The sequence below is a fragment of the Diprion similis genome, chromosome 12 (genome assembly GCF_021155765.1).
Source record: "Diprion similis isolate iyDipSimi1 chromosome 12, iyDipSimi1.1, whole genome shotgun sequence".
NCBI classification, from domain to species: Eukaryota; Metazoa; Arthropoda; class Insecta; order Hymenoptera; family Diprionidae; genus Diprion; species Diprion similis.
The window spans coordinates 3,475,441-3,488,050 of record NC_060116.1 but is presented as its reverse complement, the minus strand read 5'-3'; the positions used below and the strand labels follow the sequence as shown (position 1 = coordinate 3,488,050).

The window sequence follows — 12,610 nt, the reverse complement described above, 5'->3', positions numbered from 1 at the left end:
GTGAATAAGTAACGCGAGGAGAAGGCTTGCGGAGTTGCCAGGGGTTGATGCGTCCCGTTCGCACACTGCGGTGCAGTTACACTTATTATTTCCGAACGAGTCATTAATTGGCTTAGTGTGCTCCTAGCGTTCGGTGGGAATCTTCTTTTGGATTCATTCCATATCACACGTACATGGGTTCGTGTGTATACATAGGGGTTCAAATTATACTGATTGGAACGCTGATATGGTCTGACTGTAACGCTCGATGAGCACTATAAAAGGGTCGCCCTGCTTGCCGATCATGCTGAAAGTGCACGTCATCGTTCGAGTGGTGGTATAGATTTGTTCTCACTTCGATTTGGTTTTGTGAAATTGATGGAAATGAAAATTTAGAAAGATTGAAAATGGAGAAGTTGAAGAAACGTGGAATTTTATTTTATAGTATTCTTAAAATGTGGTAAGTCCAAATTCTCGGTTTGGGAAAATCGATTTTGTGGCCCTTCCATTTGCTGATATTCATATATTTTCATCCTCGTTTGCAGAAAAGAATTTCTCCACGGTGAAATTCTATTTTTATATTCGATATCTTGTGTAGATATCCTTTTTCCATTACTCATCGATATCACTGGATTACTAAATCGAATGTTTAAAATCGGTTGAGCACATAAAAAGAGATTCGATTAATATCAATTTGATAAAGAAATTTGACGTGCGTTAAGATTTGTTTATATTGAAATTAATACTTTCCCAAATTTGATTTGACGCTAATATCGGTTAATTAATCAAAATATAGATATTAATTCCCCGTAGACAAGATCTATTCAATTGGATTATAAATTTTTTTAATTTAAGTGTGTAATTATTTATCCCTTTATTCTAGAAAATTTTTACTTAATTTAATCCTCCGTGCCAACAAGTATTGACACATTTTTCGCGTTTACTCTATGGATTCGAATAAATTTCCTCTTTCCTCAAATTTATGTAACTGTATATGTTGGCTAGAATAATCACGCTAGCAATAATCACTATAATTCACTAAAATTAAAGCAAACCATCTTATATGCAGATCATTTTGTAGATAATTGCGAAATCGGTACTAATAACTCTGCACAAAAAATGAGCCCATTTTTCGCTGGCACGCAGACTTGAGTTTCATCTCTTTCCCTCTTACTTCATGGCTGAAACCGAAGCGCAGGTGTAACTCCGATTGCCTTCCCATCAGGCGCAGAGATCCTTTCGCTGTCGTCGGAAAAAGTCGAGGGATTCGGATGTGCGGAATCGTTTCTTCATCTCTTTATGCCCGGCCAGCCTCGTTCTGTTGTTCTCGCCCAATAGTCTGTCGCCGCACTGATCAATGATACGCCAACAGGCTACTGCGCATGCCAGCCAGACTTATTATAGATGTATACAGCAATCCGCCAGATATACGTGTATGCAAGCTATGCACACAGAGGCGTGAAAGCACATCGCGACAAATAAGCCAGCCATTCGCGCTGCCACCGTGCAGGAGCGTCTTCGGTGTCGCCTCGGATTTTCTTGGCTGTCTGCTTTATACCGTGCAAATAAACGATTACATTTCTTTACATTTTCCCCTTTGTTTTTCAGGGTAACAGATACACCAAAGCTGTTAGGCGATCCTGCTTATGGTATTAGGCACATGTATACCTACTTAAGGGGTGGGCCAAAAAAAAATTACGATTTTAAAGTATCGTTCAAGATGACAAAAAAAAAAAATCTGCAAAAGTGTGAGCTGTAATATTAATATTAAGAGGTGCCTATTTGAGATTTTCTATTTTCCAAAATAACGAAATATTTTTCAGTTCCTTTTTTTACTGGCACAAGATCTAAGCGTTGATTTTCAACTGTGACTAAAATTCTTCCTGTTATTAGGATTTTTAGTCCAAGTCTTAGCTGCAGTGTTTATATTCGCGACTATTTTCATCTAATTAACATATTCACTCCAGTTTTCTAAAATGATCTTGTAGTATGATTTCACTGTTAATTCGATATTAATAATAATATATTTGTCTTCGTAGACCTTGAAACATCGCTTATAGCCCGCCATTTTGAATAAAAGGTACAAGAAGTCCCGGTTCTGCTGATATTTGGTTTCTCGATGCTCAAACATACAAAAAAGTGATATCGTTTTTTTTTAAACAATTTACCATTTACACTATTGTGTACATAAAAAACCACATTCACAATTATTTTGGAAAATTCTGTAACGATACTGGGATGAGTATGTTTGGTACGTGTTATTTAAACGGGAAAAATTAGTCACATACTTGTGAGCTAAGAACCTTATCCTCTAAGAAGATTTCTAGTAGGGAAAGAACTGATATTCAAATTATATTTAAATAGAAAAAAATTGTCTTGCTTTAAGTTTAAATGTAAAGAACACTTTGATTCTTTTTTTTTTCATCAAACAAATGCAACTTAACGAGTCTGCGTATCAATTTTAAAATCTATGAAAATTACCCAGCATTTCGATTGTCTCAAAACACAGAAATCATGGATAAATTCATCTGTGACTCAAATTCATGCAATCTTAACATCAAAAAAAAAAAAAAGGAAAACGAATTTTACTCAAATCTAGTAGACTTGAGTTTCCTACGACAATTCAAATTCTCGTGTGATTGTTGTCAAATTTGGTGAGTTTAATAGATATAAACAGTGACGTGGCAAACAATGCCTCGAATGGTTGTTCCAATTCACAAACATGGCGAAAGTGAAAGTTTGAATTTGGAAAAGTTGGAGCGAGGGCATGAGCGAGAAGTTTCTACGAGGGGGTTTAACGGGGAGGCTGATAATTTCAGGGTGTGGAGTTAAATTGACACGGGAACAGGCGCCATTTCCATTCATTCAAATTACGTTTCAATTCTGCCGGTGACTTTGGTATTGTTGGTGCAAATTGGTACCCGCCCATAACTGCGTGTTCTCCGCAACGCTGCGCCGCTTACGCGAATCCAGCCTCTGGCACAAGGGTGAAATGTTTGCCGGAAGTCGACCGTCTCCGAGTTGCAAACTCTCCCGAGGCGTAAATTTTGCAAAAACCTAGGCCGTCATAATTTTCGACTCGCAAAAAACCAGGCAAAGGGAGGGAGGGCGAGAAAGATGTGGCGATAAAAAATTAGTCGACTTATAAGTATAAAGTTGTTTAAACACTTTGCTGCTAAAATCTCTGCAGCAGCATTGCTATTTCGTGCGAAAAAAAAACTTTTTTATTGTTGTGGTTGGTATGTACAGTTCATTAACTGGGTTTTTTTCTAAACAGAACCAAAAATACGGTTCTGGGTATAAAAGAAAATCGTTTTTTTTTTCTTTTCCAATACAAAATATTGATTTTATTTAATATAAAATAGCATTGCATACTATTTCACTGGGAATAAAATTTATCAGAGAAAAAACGATTTTTTTTACCGATTTACGGGATGACATTTGAATTCAGACAGGTGAATTACAAAATTTCTTAAAATACAAGATCAGTGCTTAACTGTTATTTTCATACTCATGTTATCCATCAATGATCTCATCCTAATGATTCCGAAAAGTTTGAAATAAGTGTTTAAATTTTTTTTGCAACGTTTGCGCAATGAATCGTAAGTACTTGATATACCTAACAGTATAAAATTTGATACTAGCCGAGAGTATAAGAATAGATGTTTTTTTTTTTGTAATCAAATCTTCTCACTCCGTTTGGAGACATGATTCCAGTGGCTGAAATTATTTCAATTTATGCATGCGACGAATATTGAAAAACAATTAAATTTCGTCAGAAAATCATGGTATACGTGAAAACGATATTGCCCATTCGTTACGGTGAGCACCGTACATTGGATAAGATCTGAAGCCGAAAACTGAAGTCTATAAGCCTCTGGTGGGGAGTGTATAATTCCCGGAGATATTTAATTAATCAAGAAGTCCGTTTTCCTCTCGAAAGTCCTTGTATCGACTGGAGGGCTTATCGATCCTGATTTCATAAAGTACGTTCAAAGGCTCGTTGGGGATAAGCGGGGGAAAGTACCAACCCACCGTTAGAGAAGACAAACGAATCTCGAGAGTATAAGGTATAATTTATACGCGCCTCTTGAAATCTAATTTCCAATTCGTATTTCGGGCAGGGAAAAGTAATAGCGATGTCCCGCAGTCGGATCGTTTGGGACATTGCGTTTATCATCGTTCCCGACGATTCCAGGCAAAACGAACTTATTATTCAACGCAGGCTTGTAGAAAATGAATTAAAAATAGAAGAAGACAAAATTTAAGTCGAAATTTAAGAAGAGAAGTGACGCGTCGTTTATGAGAGGAAAAAAAAGAAAAGAAAAAAACAATTCATGCATATACAGAAAGAAATATCTCGCACGCCTACTTCGTTAGAACCAAAACTAGATTTTGACACGCGTCTGCCCGACGGGTGGTCTGCACTTATTAGCAGACTGTAACTTTTCTGTCGCTGCAGAATCATCAATTATCCAGCCTCACGGATCAGGGATGTGGCTGAGAACGATGCAAAAAAAAAAAAAGTAACAAGTTTTATCTACAGTTGGAACACGCTGATTTAGTACGCGAAGATAAACGTACAGTATCGAAAAATTATTTGGCTAAACGATTTGAAATGAACATATTTTAGTTGTATACTATATGCGTAATAACAACGAGTGCAGAGTACGATCGATCGATAGAGATAAGCTTCTATTGCTTATTTTTCGAATATAGGTACCTAAATGCATACCGATTTGCAAAAGTGGACTTAATATGAATCGTATATATACGCCTATGGTTAAACAATACAAAACAGCCAGTCGAAGTTAGCAGCCAAATGCACTAAATGTGTTTAAGATTTGACGCCTTAGATTGACTGAAAGTATTTTTAACTTTCCATGAGGATTGATAAAATATTCACATCAAAAATCTTTATAACTAATAAGTGATAGGAGCAAAAACGAGATATAAATTTAAAAAAAAAACATATACATACATATATATATATATATATAAAAATTTTAAGAGGTCGCTCCACCTTTTTTAAAACGTCAGAAATCGTCAAAAATCGATTTTTTTTTTTAATTTTATTTCTCGTTACGGTATAATTTTACAGACAAAAAAAAATAAGTTTCCGAAAGTCAGTTCAAAATTTGAATTTTGAAAGGTCGCTCATAATTTTTTTTCAATTTTTGGTGCATTTCTTTAAATCTTTTCGAGCGACCTTTTAATACTCATATTAAAATTTTTTAATTTTTTTTTCTATAATTTAGTAAAATAGAATCGATAACAATACACCACGACATGAATTAAAAATCAAACAAAATACTTGAAATATAATTTTTTTAATTTAATTTTCTGACGATTTTTGAGATTTTTTAAAATTTGGAGCGACCTCTTAAAAATTTTTTTTCGAGCCGTCCATTACAGTTGGCTCTTAAAACATCAAAAACTAACATTTTGTCACACGAGACTCAAAAAAAAAAATAGTCGGTTTTTTTGCGCTACCCTAATATATATATATATATATATATATATAAATATAAATAGCTGTTCAATGAATACGTAAATAAAATTTGTGTTCTAATTACTTTCCTTCTCTTTTCATCTGTATTCTGAACCAATAGCAAGAGGAGAAAAATAAATAAGAATACAGTAACGAAAATTTATCCGCAAAGTACGCGTATCGGGTATAGAGGAGCGAGATAATGATGGGTCGGGTGTCTAACAAGGCCATTCGGGCGTAATAAACCCACGCTCAGTAGCAGCCGCCTGAAGCGTGTGTCTGCGTAATTGGGATACAGTGAGATTGAAATGACCCACCCGCGTGCACCTATACGTACTCATCCTGTGTGTATCGATATCGTTAGAAAGTGCGTTATGGATAGGAGAAGCTTACGCTGGGCGATTCAACGATTCACGCAGTTGATTTAATTGGGAGAAAAAGAGAAGAGATTTTGAAAAATTTTAATGTCAGACCAAAAGAAGGCCACTGTAACTCCTTGTCGAAGTGTTACCGATTTTCTCGAGAATTTTACCCATCGCGCTGTCTCGTTCTTCCTAGAAGAAGAAATTTAGTTTAGACGACTTTATGTGGAATTTTGGCACTTCACGATCCTTCTTACTCGTGGTTCTTCGAATCGATTTTCGATACCATTATGGTTATTTCTCGGGTAATTTACTTGTATATAAAAACTCGTGTTTGTTATCCCCGTGAAAGAAATTTACATGGTTTCAATTTTTGTTTTCATTTCCTGTTTCAGGTCTGGTTCCAAAACAGAAGGGCCAAATGGCGTAAGACTGAGAAATGCTGGGGCCGAAGTACCATAATGGCGGAATACGGTCTTTATGGAGCCATGGTGCGTCACTCGCTCCCTCTTCCAGAAACCATATTGAAAAGTGCGAAGGAGAACGAGGCCGTCGCACCTTGGTTACTCGGTAAGCCTAATTAACATGTCGATTATCACTCGTGAATTGTTATTTTATTTTTTTTCCTTTAAGCTGTTGCGTTGGTCTTTAATTTTTTCTTCGATTCAAGTGTGGATCAAGATTATGATGCTGTTTAAATATTTCAACTTCTCCGAAAAGTTGTTTTAATAAGTTATACAACGAGATTATACTGCGTCTCAAATTAATGAATGATAACATCAATTGCAACTTTCGAGAAATCAATCTTTTGATACGCAATCAAATTATCTTTCAAATTTCGTACAAAATCGAGTCTGAAGCGATTTGAATATGAAAATCTCCTGCCTCCGATACATGGAGAAAATGGAATGGAAAAAGAAAGAAAATGAAAGTCATGTAGGCATTGTAATAATGAAAATAAGATTGCTGTGTAATATTCAGACAGAGCTCACAGATAGGAAGACGAAAATCGAGATTCATACGAAGCAAAATTTTTCTGTCCGTCTCTATCAGCGCAATCGTCTAAGTCGAGCAGCTTTAATCAAGATTTCGAAAATAATCAAGATCTGATTGACTGTGGGTCTGTAGGGATGCACCGGAAGTCCATAGAGGCAGCGGAACACCTCAAGGGTGGCGGCGAAGATAGCGGAAACGATCATGCCGGAAGCGGAAGTAGCCCCCACCATAACCACCTTCAAGGCGGACCCACGAGCTCCGAGAGCGGCCAAGAGAGCCAGGATGGTATGGGGCCCTCCTCATCTTCCGGAGGTGACTTCAAAGGTGAGTCTCCGCAAATTTTCGTCTCATTACGTAGATGCAGAGGACACAAACATGCTCAAGACACAAAATCTTAGAATTCTCAATTTCCAAAAATCGCAGTGGAGTGAAAAGAAATTAATTCACAGCCGAGATGAGTGCACGTAAATTTTAGAGAAAAGCAAACAGTGCACTGAATTATTTTACGCAAATAAATGATATGAAAGATATTTTAGTACTAGAAGTCTGAACCCATTCTAAGTTACAATCATCCATGTAATAAGGTTTTGAATTATTTGCTCCAAGTTCTTTTGAATTTCGACTAATCATAACCATCCAGTTTGCTAATTTCCTTTGTGAAACTCGACTTTTTTCAATTCTGTGAAAATTGATTAAGAATCGGACTCATTTCTTTTTTTTTTTTTATCATGCTAGACGATATTGGAACTGCATAGTTCAGTTCTAACATAAGATGTTAAAAATGTTCTACTTTATGCGACATGTACATAAAGAGATTAATTCCCGTGAATCTTTTCCAGGCGTTCAAGACACCGAGCAGCTCAGGAACGAAAGCATCGCTTGTTTGAGGGCCAAGGCACAGCAGCACCAGCTGCAACTGAGTCTTCAGCCGCCAACAGCACCTGGAACGACGCCGTATTCGGCTCCTCCACAAACGAGCACTCTCCACGCCTGAGCTGAGGAATTGACCCACGGTGTGTCCGAATCCTCCGCAATAATATTGTGAAGATTAGCGATCAGCGTGGTGGTCGATTTGCTGTAAAAACGTGAAAATAATTCGTGGACTGCGATACTGTTCAATGAGAGAAGCATGTGAAACTGCAAGAATGCTATCACGCTTGCGCACGAGTCTTTCAACGCTATTTAGGCACAACGCAACGCTCAAGCGCGAGACTCTACCGAGTCTCGTGATAGCCCAACGATGCTTGCGGCAAAATCGTGCTGATTAGCATCGATCGGTTCTTGCGACTTGCTGCGAAAACCAAGGAGCGAGAAGCAAGAAGAAGGGTACAATTAGATATCTCGGTTAAATCTGTAACGATATTATCCAGCGAAGTTTCGTTGTTTTGAGTGTGAAAAATAATTGAGGTTGATGAGTGTCCGGCTGGTATATCCGGAATCTACCCTTACCTAGCGGCGTCCATGTAACGCTTGTAATGATTTCTGATCGGGACGTTAGCTCCTGACTTTACCGGTCGAGATATCTGCTGTGAGGGAGTCACGGGACTTGATTCAAAAATTTAAAATCTTCCAACGCGCGTTCTAAATGGTCTAAGGTTCTGAATCGAACATAGTTGCACGCGCGAGATTTAAAATGATTTTGTGTTGAGAAAAAGTTGTAATGAGGTTATAATGGCTTGAATACTTACGAGGCCTACGATAGAGGGCCTATAACGCATCGGGTATTTTATATCTCCGATAAGGAGACAAATAATAAATATCTAGATTCGACGAAGAGGGTATAACGCAATGATGATGGATCTCGAATAATAAACGGTTGTAGAGCTATTATGCCTGGCTTATACATACAGTATTTCCTCAGAATAAGGCCGCTTGAAGGCGGTGGGGGAAATATGATTCTTGAAAATTACTTTGCCCCCATCAATAGCACGAGCATGACTCGATTCGACTGCCGGTATTAACTTCGGCATAGGGCCGGGTGTCTTTATACTGAGGTAATTGCCAAAATACTCGTAAACAGATACATGTAATGGGGTAAATGTTCGAGTAATGATTAAGAGAAGCGTCCATATTCAGAGGGAATATTGTTAATCTGCAAATACAAATACAATGAAGCAAAAATACACTTACAAAAGATTGTACTTACTGATATGGTAAAGTAGGGTGGTTACGAAGGAGGTAATGGAAAGGAAGACGAAAAAAGTTTTAAGAATAATAAAAACAAATAATACAAAGCGTTAAACAATGAAAAATAAAACGAATTGCAAATATTATTATCTATAATATTATAATAGTTGCTTTGGTATATATATATATAGAAGAAAAAAAAATATATATCGAATATATTTCGCCTTCACATACGCTATATTGTACCGTTATCAAACCGCAACGAAAGCTATTATGCATCTGTAATAGATGAAATACATCGAACGAATTTCAAAGAAGCTAGGTGATCTTTTCTTGACTTATTTTTCTGTTGGTTTTCTTTATCTGCGATCGTCTCCAGAAGAGAACATGATCCAATTCATATACATGTACACTTAAACATACGCATAATTATACACGGTTACACAAATGACCAGGGATGAAATGACGAAAAGACGAAACAATAGATTTGAAAAAAGAAAAAAAGTAAGCGAGCACTAATTCCTATACCTAAGTACTTAAGGGTCTTAAGACGTAATTGTTGTCAAATGTGCAATATATTGATATAAGTTATAGCAGGTATGATACATATATTATACAGTTTAATAATGATGAATATTCAGTCGTTATGCGTTAAGTAGGGCGAATTGGTGTAAATTATTTAATCGAAGTACTTATATATTATTACTATTATATAAATAAATTATTGTAATATTACAAAATGATATTTTAAACTGATTATATAGGTATACATATAAAAAAATATACATGTATATTAAACAAAGTGAATTGCTAACGATTAAATGGTTCAATGCGCATGCGCTAAACTTCGAGAGCAGGAGCAGTTGTTTTATCAGGGTGATAACATATTTGAGGTTACGTACACCGCGGCGACCCGTCATCTGAATTAATGACTGTTGGTCGCCCTGACAAGACAACTGCGATTGCTCTCGTATTTTAGCATATACACATGAAACCATTCAGCCGTTAGCAATTCACTCTATATATACATTAATATATGTATACATATACAATATGTGAACAATTAAAAGGACTAAAGATTCACGGCAAATTTATTGCATACCTTCAAGAGAGTTACAAATGAAAATTTTTATGGGACAAAATTATGATTGTCAAGAAGGTAATAAAGAAAACGACATAACTGGATCATGTCGGAAAGGTCGACTGACATAAAAATCTTAATATACTATTAAATTGTTAGAGTGTAATTACAAGTGATCGAAATTCGGCCGTCTTAACGCGAACAGACTCTATATTACGATAAGCTATGTACACGTAATGGACGCAGTATTTGAAACAGTGATTGCGTGGAAGAAAATGGATAAATAAATTTAAAAAAAAGTAACCTCAAGCGTTCGTCAGAGAATAATAAATACCACTGTTATTGTAAAATATTTCAGGTGGATCAAATTGAAATGTGAAACATCATTTTGAATCTATTAACCCCAATTCCCAAACGCATGCAAAAGTAGTCGGCTAGTGTACGTAAAGAAAAAATAAAATTTCTGAACAAAATCTGTGTATAATGTGTATTAAACGTTGTATTTACGTCGCTCGCAGTGAATTCTAACTGCGCCCAATTGATTCCTCTCGCAAAATTATGTCGGAATGGCACCCCAAAGTATTGTTCGCAGCATTTTACAAAGTCTTCAAAATTTTCAAGAGAAATCCATAGGGGTTAACCTTACTTTTTTTTTTTGACGAAAATTCGGTGTCTCAGAATCGACTTGTATCACCCTTTTTGGACGTATTGGACCCCAAGTAATTCACAGAACACATCAAAAAGATCGTAAGACCAACCACAGAGAAATAAGAATAGAGATCGTCAGTTTTTCGGCTGTGACTTTTCGGAAGTTGCTCACAGCGTATTGAGACTGCAGTCAAACGATTTCTCTCGCAAATTCACCTAGGAACAGGCCATTGAAGAAATTGTAGCAGCATTTTTCGACGTTGGTGAAATTCAGCCAAACATCCAAAGGGGTTGGCCTTACTTTTTTTTGGTTGAAAATTTACTGTCTCCGAATCGACTTGTATCATCCTTCCAGACCAATGAGACCCCCAGAAACGCAGAAAATAGATCAAAAAGAGCGTGGGACCGACAGCGCAGAAAGGACAATAAAGATCTACAGATTTCCGGCTGTGACTTTTCAAGCACTGCTTGCAGCGTATAAGAACCGCGTTCAATCGCTTTCTCTGGAAAATTTACTTCGTGATCGGGCATTAAACAAATGTGGGCAGCATTTTTCGGAGTCTGCAAAATTAAACCTTAAATCCGACGCCTTGATTTTTTGTTTGCGCAAAAATTTGTTGTCTTCGAATCATATTGTATCACCCTTTGGGGACCAATTGGACCACTTGAAATTAAGGGAACACATGGAAGAGAGCTTAAAACCAACGGCAAAAAAATGATGACGAGAATCATGAGTTTTTCAGCCGTAACTTTTCCTCTATTCCAGCTATTCCTCGCAGCGTATTGGGACTGCGCTTAATCGATTTCTCTCGCTAAATTACTTCGGAATAGTGCCCTAACAAATCAATTGCAGCACGTTTTGAAGTCGTCGAAATTTTCGCCAAAAATCCAAAGGGGTTAGCCATACTTTTTTTGCGATTTTTGAAGATGAAAATTTCTGGTTTCCGAATTGATTTGTATGACCATTTCTAGGCTCATTGGAACCACAGGAACTCAGAAAGCACATTAAAAAACGCGTGGGACCAACAGCAGAGAAATGACGGAGAGAATCTGCAGTTTTTTGGCTGTAACTTTTGATCCGTTGCTCGCAGCGTATTGTGACTGCGCTCAGTCGATTTCTTTCGCAGAATGACTTCGGAATAGTGCCCTAACGAATTAATTGCAGCACTTTCCAAAGTCGTCGAAATTTTTGCCAAAAATCCAAAGGGGTTAGCCTTACTTTTTTGGCGATTTTTGAAGATGAAAATTTCTGGTTTCCGAATTGATTTATATGACCATTTCTAGGCTAATTGGAACCACAGGAACTCAGAAAGCACATGAAAAAACGCGTGAGACCAACAGCAGAGAAATGACGGAGAAAATCTGCAGTTTTTTGGCTGTAACTTTTGATCCGTTGCTCGCAGCGTATTGGGACTGCGCTCAGTCGATTTCTCTCGCGAAATTACTTCGGAATAGTGCCCTAACAAATCAATTGCAGCACTTTTTGGAGTCGTCGAAATTTTCGCCAAAAATCCAAAGGGGTTAGCCTTACTTTTTTTGCGATTTTTAAAGATGAAAATTTCTGGTTTCCGAATTGATTTGTATGACCATTTCTAGGCTCATTGGAACCACAGGAACTCTGAAAGCACATTAGAAAACGCGTAGGACCAACAGCAGAGAAATGACGAAGAAAATCTGCAGTTTTCTGGCTGTAACTTTTGATCCGTTGCTCGCAGCGTATTGGGACTGCGCTCAATCGATTTCTCTTGCAAAGTTACTCCGGAATAGTGCCCTAACGAATTAATTGCAGCACTTTCCGAAGTCGTCAAAATTTTCGCCAAAAATCCAAAGGGGTTAGCCTTACTTTTTTTGCGATTTTTTGAGATAAAAATTTCTGGTTTCCGAATTGATTTGTATGACCATTTCTAGGCTAATTGGAACCACAGA

At 37.1% G+C, this 12,610-nt stretch overlaps 1 protein-coding gene across 2 annotated transcripts in view; it reads left to right on the top strand.

The window, feature by feature from the left end:
• Nucleotides 1-8,061, top strand: part of LOC124413339 (visual system homeobox 1-like) — a 64,595-nt gene extending 56,534 nt beyond the window's left edge. The window contains exons 5-7 of one of the 2 annotated variants that reach the window (XM_046893866.1): nucleotides 6,228-6,402; nucleotides 6,961-7,152; nucleotides 7,668-8,061. In XM_046893866.1, the coding sequence (XP_046749822.1) occupies nucleotides 6,228-6,402; nucleotides 6,961-7,152; nucleotides 7,668-7,822 (522 nt within the window). In that variant the 3' untranslated portion in view covers nucleotides 7,823-8,061. Of the gene's footprint in view, nucleotides 1-6,227; nucleotides 6,403-6,885; nucleotides 7,153-7,667 lie in introns of both variants that reach the window. The other variant, XM_046893865.1, reaches the window with a different exon arrangement.
• The last annotated feature ends 4,549 nt before the right edge of the window (nucleotides 8,062-12,610 follow it).